Source organism: Antrostomus carolinensis, unplaced genomic scaffold (genome assembly GCF_000700745.2).
Source record: "Antrostomus carolinensis isolate BGI_N321 unplaced genomic scaffold, ASM70074v2 scaffold6876, whole genome shotgun sequence".
NCBI classification, from domain to species: Eukaryota; Metazoa; Chordata; class Aves; order Caprimulgiformes; family Caprimulgidae; genus Antrostomus; species Antrostomus carolinensis.
Window position 1 is genome coordinate 15,550 of NW_010319694.1, and position 8,758 is coordinate 24,307.

An 8,758-nucleotide genomic window follows, 5' to 3' on the forward strand; every position below is an offset into this window, starting at 1 on the left:
AGAAATAGGGAGAAAGGAAAGTATACTGCTCTGATTAAATTGCAAGTGCTATGCTCCGCCTTCTGTAGTCATGGAATTTTATTTAAAAGTGCTACCCAATGAGCATGAAAAGATATAAAGCTATGCAACTATAGATGCAAATTTTACCTCTTGTAAGTACATTGCTTCAGAAGTGCAAGTATCTTTTGTATTATGAATTTTAAGTGTTCTAGTAGTAGCTGAATTGTCTACAAAGACTACAATATGAAACGTCAATTGCTATGTGTAAATGGGTCATTCTAATCATATTTAGGTTCAGTAACTAAATTACAACAGCACACATAAAAACCGTAGTCAAATGCAGACAATTAGACTTTGAAAGCCAACAATACAATTGCAATTAACTTTTTCCTTAAAAGAAACATTTAAAATGTTGAGGTTTTTTGACAGGGAAGACAAATATAAAATGTGAAGGAGAATATGAGAAAAATATATGGTTAAATGAAGAGATTTCTGAGGTATATACTGAAAACAGAATGGATTAGAGTCAGAGGAACCAACATAAAGTGACCAAGCAGTAAGACTGCTTTACTCAGTGACTGGAGGGAGAGGAATCCAATTCAGGGCGTGGGAAAAGCAGACAGGCATCTCTGATGCTTGTCCAAGTCCTCCCCTTTCTTTACACTGCTTGTAAATGACATCCCGAAGGTGAGCATAGATGAGAAATAAGTGTATTTCCTAAAACCATCTGGTTTGCGACTTAAGGTCCTGATTCATTATGACGTTCTTACCAGAGGGAAGATTTTGGTTTCATTCAACTTTGGCTCAAAGGCTGGAGGACTAGTCCTTTTCTCTCTCATCAGTGCAGTAACAGCATTACATGTATTTTATTTTGTCTCCTGTGCCGAGCACAGCTTCTCTCACCACTCTAAGAAGGTCCTACTCTCCCTAGCCATACCTTTTACTATAATTCTTTCCTTCTGAAACTGCATCTCTCTGCTTCCTCTCTTGCACTGGTCTGGCATCTGCTGCTAATCCCTTGTCATGCCTGTTGAACCTCCTTTTGGTTTCACACTGTAATTTAAAAGGAATATACTGACATTATCTGTACTATTTCCCTGCTTCAGAAAGTAACATTTCATCTCTTAAAATGATACCTCCCAAATCCTACCATACTCCATTTGAAATGCAAATATTCTAGGAGAAACTACCAGTTATCTATTTTTAGAAAACCCCTCTGCTGCTTCTAACAAAGACTTCTAGATCTGCAGTCCCAGATTTCAATACCTCTGATACCTAAAGTGAAAGACAAAAAATAGCCATTTTAAAATTCTCTCAGAAGTAAAATCCTGAGCAATTTTGACTCTCTGAAATCTAAAAAGTGTATTTGGAGATAAAACTGTACCTTACAAATAATTAACAACTAACATCAACAGTCAGAGATCACTATGTTAGGTACTATGCACATAATTAATATGAGATAAGCTTTTATCCTAAAAGCTTGCAATTAAGCCTATCAAAAGTGACACAAAGACATGAGAAAGTGACAAGATAATAATGCATTAATTATTATTAGCATAAAGAAGAGTCATAGCATACCATTTGCCCAGTCACTGCAAAGTATTAGCACAATCAAGCACTTTAAAAAGGCATCTGAAAATGATAATATAAGTAGCTTTTCAGACTTATGTGGATCTCTCCTTTTTCACATAAAGGAGAGCTGAAGGGAGCATGAAGGCATTTCAGGGAGAACCAGAACAGACAAAAATATCTGACCACACTGGCAGGTCAAAGATCAATGAACTGAGAGCTCAAAACCCAGTAAAACAGAGTAGTTACTAGATGTAGTTCTATGAAGGAGGACTTTAGAAGGCAGTTCTCCCTTCTCAAATGTGTTTATTATTTCAATGAGACAGAATCTGACTTTGCGATCTTGCTGGATTCTGTCCAAGCTTACTGGAGATTCAAATACTCACCTCATCAGTAAGAAACTCCTTACTCAGACCAAAGTCAGTCAGCACCACGTGGCCATCAGAATCAAGGAGAATATTCTCAAGTTTTATATCCCGGTATATAATCCCCAACTGCAAACACAGAATAAGAAAAATATTTCCAAATCAATGTAACCACATCAAGGAGACACTGATGAATGTATTTAAATACAAAATGAGCAAAATTCCTTTTATTAAGGTAATCTGACACCTGAAAGTTGCACATCAAAAAGAACAATTTAAAAATGCCTTTGAAGAAATAACTTTGAGCAACTCAAAAATTTTCAGAAATTACGCTGTGCATTAAGGTCTTAAAATCCAGACATCCTTTGAATCTAAAAGTCACTGATTACTCACTGTTGAATGAAAAACTCATTCAGCTTTCATTAAGAATAAAAATAGATGCTTCTGTAATATGTTCTAGACCATACATGGATGCTTTGTAATAGCCTGCAAATCTACTTATTACCTCTGAAAACTATAACTCTTCTCATGTGTACAGTTGTGCCAAATTTTCAGGACTCTGCTGTTTAATTGTAACAAAACAAGGACAACTGAACAACAGTGCAACCCAAACACTGTTATACTGACTACAAATCAGTTCTACAGACATACACCATTTCATAAGGATTACTAAAAATTAACAATAATTTGTCAATAGCACCACTCTTCACACTGCAGAATAAAACTCATAGCCTTAATCTGGTGCACAGGAATAGACACTTCATTGGGAAGTATTTCTAATTATACAGCCAATGTCTCATTGCTAGTTGGAGTCACCCTGAATTTAAACAATCTAATTCTCCTTACTAACTTTATAGGTTGTGAAAAGAACACAGTTGCAGATCCACAAAATCAGCATGAGGATAAAGTTACTTTACCTTGTGAAGATGTTCGAGTGCTAAAACGATTTCCCCAATGTAAATTTGCACCTCATTTTCTGAGAATCTCTCTCTGTGTGAAAGGTGAGTAAACAATTCTCCTCCATTTATATAGTCTAAAAAGTAGAATAGAGAACCTTATAATTTCACTTTCTGACAACGTAACTTTCTTATTGAAATATTAATAGCTACTTTGTAAGTTACTAAATAAGATGTTCTGGGATCAGATGCTTTTACTTTATTGTAATTCAGTAATATTTCATCATGTTGTACAATACTCAATTTCCTTCTTAGAGGACTGACAGAAGAACATGACCAACTTTTAAATAAGCAGCAAAACCATAAAATGAGCCTCAAATATCCATAAATTATAAAGATTAATATTTTTTGCAAAATCAGTCTTTTAGTTATTTAGGAGTATGAAAAGAAAGGAGTACAAATGATATCTACAAACAAAATACTTCTAAACTCACGAAATACTGAAGAGCAACAAGGCAGACTGACAGAAAGAAAGGTAATTCAGAGAACAGGTATTAGATTAAATAACCAACTATGAGCAATTACAAGTTTTTCCCTTCACAAGGGGAACTTTGATGGCAAAACTTACTGGAGGAGATTATTTCCACATACATTCCCTCATGGAAACCACACTTTCATTCTTTGCAGGCTATGACACAAGCATTTTCCCACAGTCAGGGAAGGGGAAAAAAAAAGTCATTATTACAACAGAGCTCCACTGTAACACAAACACATTTTAGAGGTAGAGCTGTTTATGCTAGCAGTGTACATTAAAGCCATAAATTTACAACCCCACAGCTCCCATATCATATCAAAGGTCTGCATATACAGAACAGGGAACATGTGCCAGCACATCTTACTCAACATTTTCTTGAACATGGTTTCAATAGATTCATTTCATATAATCCATAAATCCATGGAAAAGGTCCAATCCTATTTTAAGTAAGCTAATACTTTGAAGGAGAAAGCAGATATACAAAATTATAGACGTTCTGATCTCCCTCCTCCTCTTTTTAGTTTCCCAGTTCTCTGTTTAGGAAGGAATGTTAGTTGAATGAAACAATGCGAGGAAGATTATTGTCCTGGTTTTGCTAGATAGAAATGGTACTCACATGGATACAACACTTTGTTCTTTCAATTATAGCTTAAAGTCAACCTCAAAAATAGAATCAACTCCAAACCCTGTATTCTGGAAATGTGGCAGAAAAACAGCCACACGTCTGCACTTGATCCAGACTAAATTCATATGCCTATGTAATCTGATGGCACAAATAACTGTATTAAATACTGCACTGGGGCTCCAATTCTAAAACCTCTTGGAACTAAAACAGAATCATAGAATGGTTTGGGTTGGAAAGGCCCTTAAAGATCATCTAGTCCCACCCCCCCTGCCATCAGCAGGGACCCCTTCCACTAGACCAGGTTGCTCAACGCCTCTTCCAACCTGGCCTTGAACACTTCCAGGGAGGGGACATCCACAACTACCCTGGGCAACCTGTTCCAGTGTCTGACCACCCTCACAGTGAAATATTTCTTCCTAATATCTAATCTAAACTTACCATCTTCCAGTTTGAAGCCATTACCCCTTGTTCTATCACTTCCGGCCTTTGTAAAAAGTCCCTCCCCAGCTTTCTTGTAGCCCCTTCAGGTACTGGGAGGCCGCTATAAGATCTCCCTGGAGCCTTCTCTTTTTCAGGCTGAACAGCCCCAACTCTCTCAGCCTGTCCTCATAGGAGAGGTGCTCCAGCCCTCAGATCATCCTCGTGGCCTCCTCTGGACTTGTTCTAACAGGTCCATGTCTGCCTTGTGTTGGGGGCTCCAGAACTGGACACGGTACTCCAGGTGGGGCCTTACGAGAGCGGAGTATAACATGCTGCTTATGCACCAAGTTCAGCTAGGTACAAAAACAAAGGCAGAGACTGGTTTCCCCAAAAATTCAGAAGCCTCCAGAACACATAAATTGCAAAACTAAATCACAGAAGTGATTTACAAAGATTTATGTAATGAGACATAAAAACTTGAAACAAACAGGTTTTGAGGGTTTTTTGGTCAGGGAGGGTGTGAAGCCCAGTTGAATCATAAAGTAGCTTTAGGCCAGGTGAGGTACAAGAGATATTCGCTGTTACAAAAAGTGATTAAAAGCCATTTTTACGCTCCAATTATTCCCATTTTCTGCTAAAAAAGAAGGGAAAAAGTTACCTTTCTAGCCCCAAATTATATTCTGAGAATGGATTAATGTAGAATTTCTGGGAAAGCAAAAAGCTGTTAATTATACATCAGCTTTGAATTTCTTGCTTTAAACTTCACCTTAACATTATGTTACAGTAGGCATGTGCCCAGTCGGCACTATCTGCTACATGATGTTCTTCACAACTACTAGGCTCCCTCCTTTTTGACTCTTATGAGAATACAATGTTAAGCTTTTAATTTTCCCTTCACATAAAAGCTTTTTCTGGACTTCTAGTTATCCTTGTCACTGAAATTTCGTCATTACTAGGTATTTGTATTTAGGTAACTACATCCATCTCAGCTGTGAGAGTTTTTTTGGTTTGGTTTGTTGGGATTTTTTTAGTATTTCTAAAGGAATTTAAAATGTATTGTAGTCAAAAATATCTGGATTTAAAGAATGGTACTATAATATTTATAATGCATGTTCACATTTTGTCTCATTTAATCTTTCAAGCTTTTTTCTCAAATTATTAATCAATAACTTAAAGAAAAAAAAAAGAGAAACCTTAATTATTAAAGGTTAACATCAAGGAATCACAAAGCTATCAATGTATTTATAAATTTTTTTGGTCTCTAGCATTTTCCAGCCTGTGACAATATTTTACATATTACTTTAATGTCCTAGTCAGAGGAATTTGTAAGAATCCTTACTACAATTCTCAACTCTCATTTTCAAAATGAATCTAGTGGATACTCCATTTAAGCTTCAGCTCCTCATATACCTGTATCACCTCGCTGTAGTATATGAAACTAAGGTATGCATCGAACACCTTCCTAAGAATTCAGTGGTGTAGTTTCATATAACATTAATAATTTTTTATTAATTTTATGTCTAAATCAGTTAATAAAGGTTCAACAAATCGAAGTTACGAGCTAAAAGGAGCTGCAAAACTTGTACTTCAACTAGAGGATAATTTAGTTTTTGTAGTGAATTTTCTGAAAAAGATCTTCTGCATCTAAGCATTAACTTGACCATTAATTTTCCAGTTCTTTTTAAATACTCTAAGTAAGCAGTCTTTAAAAATCGCTTGTAATTTTCTTACAAATACATCTTATACACCAAACACAAAATTTGCTGCTGATCTGAAAGGTACAAATATTTCTAATTTTAGCATGGTACCTAGCTTTATGAACAAGCTCTACTTTCAGCACAGAAATGTCTGATTTTGGATTGCCTCTTAACAACCAAAAATTAAAACATGCATGTATATCAATACTCAAAAGATCAAATGGTTCAATAACAAAAAGTTTTGGCAGAAAATGTTTCCTGAAGCAATAAGGTTTAGAGTTGATTTTAATACTCTTTTCCAGCTCCTGAAGTAAATGTTCCTTATCAGGAAAAATCCTTCATCTTCCTAAAAAAGACAGTACTCTTCAAAGGCAATGAAACTGGGGAACAAAGCAAAAGGAATATAACTCCTTAACCTTGGCATCTTTCCTCAAAACATGACTGTCCTGAAAAAGTATAGTGGTAAGGAATACATACACATGCACACAGGAAAAAGTTACATCTGAGTTGAAAACCCTACGAAAGTACCTGATCAGTCTTCTGTCAGCATTGCAAATGCTACAGAAATAGAAATGGTTCTTCACATCAAAACAGAAAGCAAAATGGCAAGGACAGAAGTGGAATGAAGAATGTTCTAATAAAGCTTGCTATACAACAGTCCGTTATCAAGCATCTCTTGTAAATGGAGACTTCCAGAAGTCACTGGTAAAACTTACCAAAATCAAGTATCATAATGCATAAAACAAGAATCTGATCCACAACACAAGTATTTTCACGGGCATTTTACAGCATGAAACCCTACCAACAACTTGGAGATTCCAGTGTTGTAAGGAACTTGCCCAGAAATAAATGAGAGCACAATCATCTTCAACTGGCATCGCCTGCATTCTGAGCGCATTTGTTCAGGAAAAAGACCTGCCCGATACGATCTTTCAGTTTGCAGCTTTTTTGTACTAAAACAGTTGGTCAACTGGTCAGCACAGTGACAGGCAGCACTGTTCTCTTAGGCAGAGGATAACATTTCACATGGAGGACAATATATAACGTTCTTAGAATGAAACATGTAGTATGTTTGAACTAAAAGGCCCTATGCTGCTTAAATATTTCCTTACTTTTTCCTTCTTTACTACCAACTAATACCAGTTACAAAGTCATATTTGGTCATCCCACCTTACCAATAACCTCCGTGCCACATATGCAAAGGCAGCATGCAGAGAAAATAAACTGAATCATTTTAATGCCCACATTCATACAGATTAAAAACTTTTTCGTTCATGGTGCAGTTTGTCTGAAAATCTGCAGAAAACTAATGCAGTATATAATATCAGGTAAACACGTGCAAATCAAAATTTCATCTTCTAAGTAAGTTCAAGAAAATATTTATCTGGTTTAGGTATTTATGGTCATATACATTTTTTGCTGCATATAAGTCACTGATAATACTTCTCCCCACCTGCCGCCCCCCTAAATCAGTGTAGCACACTGAAGTTCAAGCAGGAAAACCACAAACACAGACACTGTTGAAGATGAACAGTATTTTACTTCCTATGGTCTCTCATGCAATCTCCAGACACATAGTACTTAAGACCACATAAAAAAAAAATCTACAAAACATTAAGGAGATAAAAGGGCAGATTTTTTAATTTTTATTTTTTTAATTAACATAAGACTTGAATCCTGAAAACTACTCACCTAAAATGAGATGAAGCTTTGTATCTGTCTGGAAGGCATAATGTAACGTGACCAAAAACGGTGATTGCCTAATGTGCTCCAGCACTTGCCGTTCTGTCCTTGTATGCTCTGTTGTTTTGGCTTTTTGAACTATTGTTGCTTTCTTCAGTACTTTCATGGCATACAGCTTTCCAGCATCATGGCCACTTACTTTCCTTACTAGGAACACTTTTCCATAGGCTTGAAAAACAAAAAGCGGGGAGGAAAACAAACCAAACAAGTCACCTACTTATACAGGTCTGGCTGATATTATTACTTTCAATTAGTCATTACTAAGGCAAACAGCAACCATTCAGGCTAAAAATCTTCCAGAACACTTTTTTTTTTGTTTCAGACTGATCTTTTCTGAGCATAATTTCAACCAAACGAGCTTAGTGACTGAATACAGCAAGAGTGGGAAAAATAATCAGAGTTTCAGTATTTAAAAAAAAATTTAAAAGCTGATGATTTCTTCCTTTGTAATAACCTAAAACCCCCATACCTAGAACTTAGCAAGAGTTTGGAGTAAGAGAGATGCTATTTTTTTGATCTTCAAAATAGTCTACCCATATTTGCACAACTTACATGCTTTACAGCACTGAAGTTTCAAAAACACACAGAAAAGCCAATGAATTCTTCCCATCAGTATTTAGGACACAGAAATTTTCTGAAGCTCCCATATTGGACTTAAATGAGAATCAACTACAGGAATTAATCTCAAAAAGAAAATTTTCTGAACACAAACAGTAAAAGAAATCGTCACCAGGATAAAAAGGTATTCTTTCCAGAGTTTTTAAGTATTGAATCTAGGTGTTCCGTTTAGGTATTTGGTTAAAAAATACACTCCATATTGGACTAATAAGTGGCAAATGTGAACATCCTCACATCCTTCTTCCTCCAACCCACCACCCCTCGCTTTTTTGTTTTGCTTTTCAAAAAAA

General features: G+C 36.0%; 1 protein-coding gene across 1 annotated transcript in view; it reads right to left on the reverse strand.

The window, feature by feature from the left end:
• Positions 1–937: 937 nt before the first annotated feature.
• LOC114818628 (ribosomal protein S6 kinase alpha-5-like) overlaps positions 938–8,758 on the reverse strand; it is a gene marked incomplete at both ends in the record, with an annotated part of 19,512 nt that continues 11,691 nt past the window's right edge. The window contains 4 exons of the mRNA XM_029085279.1: positions 938–1,053; positions 1,956–2,063; positions 2,852–2,967; positions 7,800–8,018. Coding sequence (XP_028941112.1) covers positions 938–1,053; positions 1,956–2,063; positions 2,852–2,967; positions 7,800–8,018 — 559 coding nt within the window. The remainder of the gene's footprint in view (positions 1,054–1,955; positions 2,064–2,851; positions 2,968–7,799; positions 8,019–8,758) is intronic.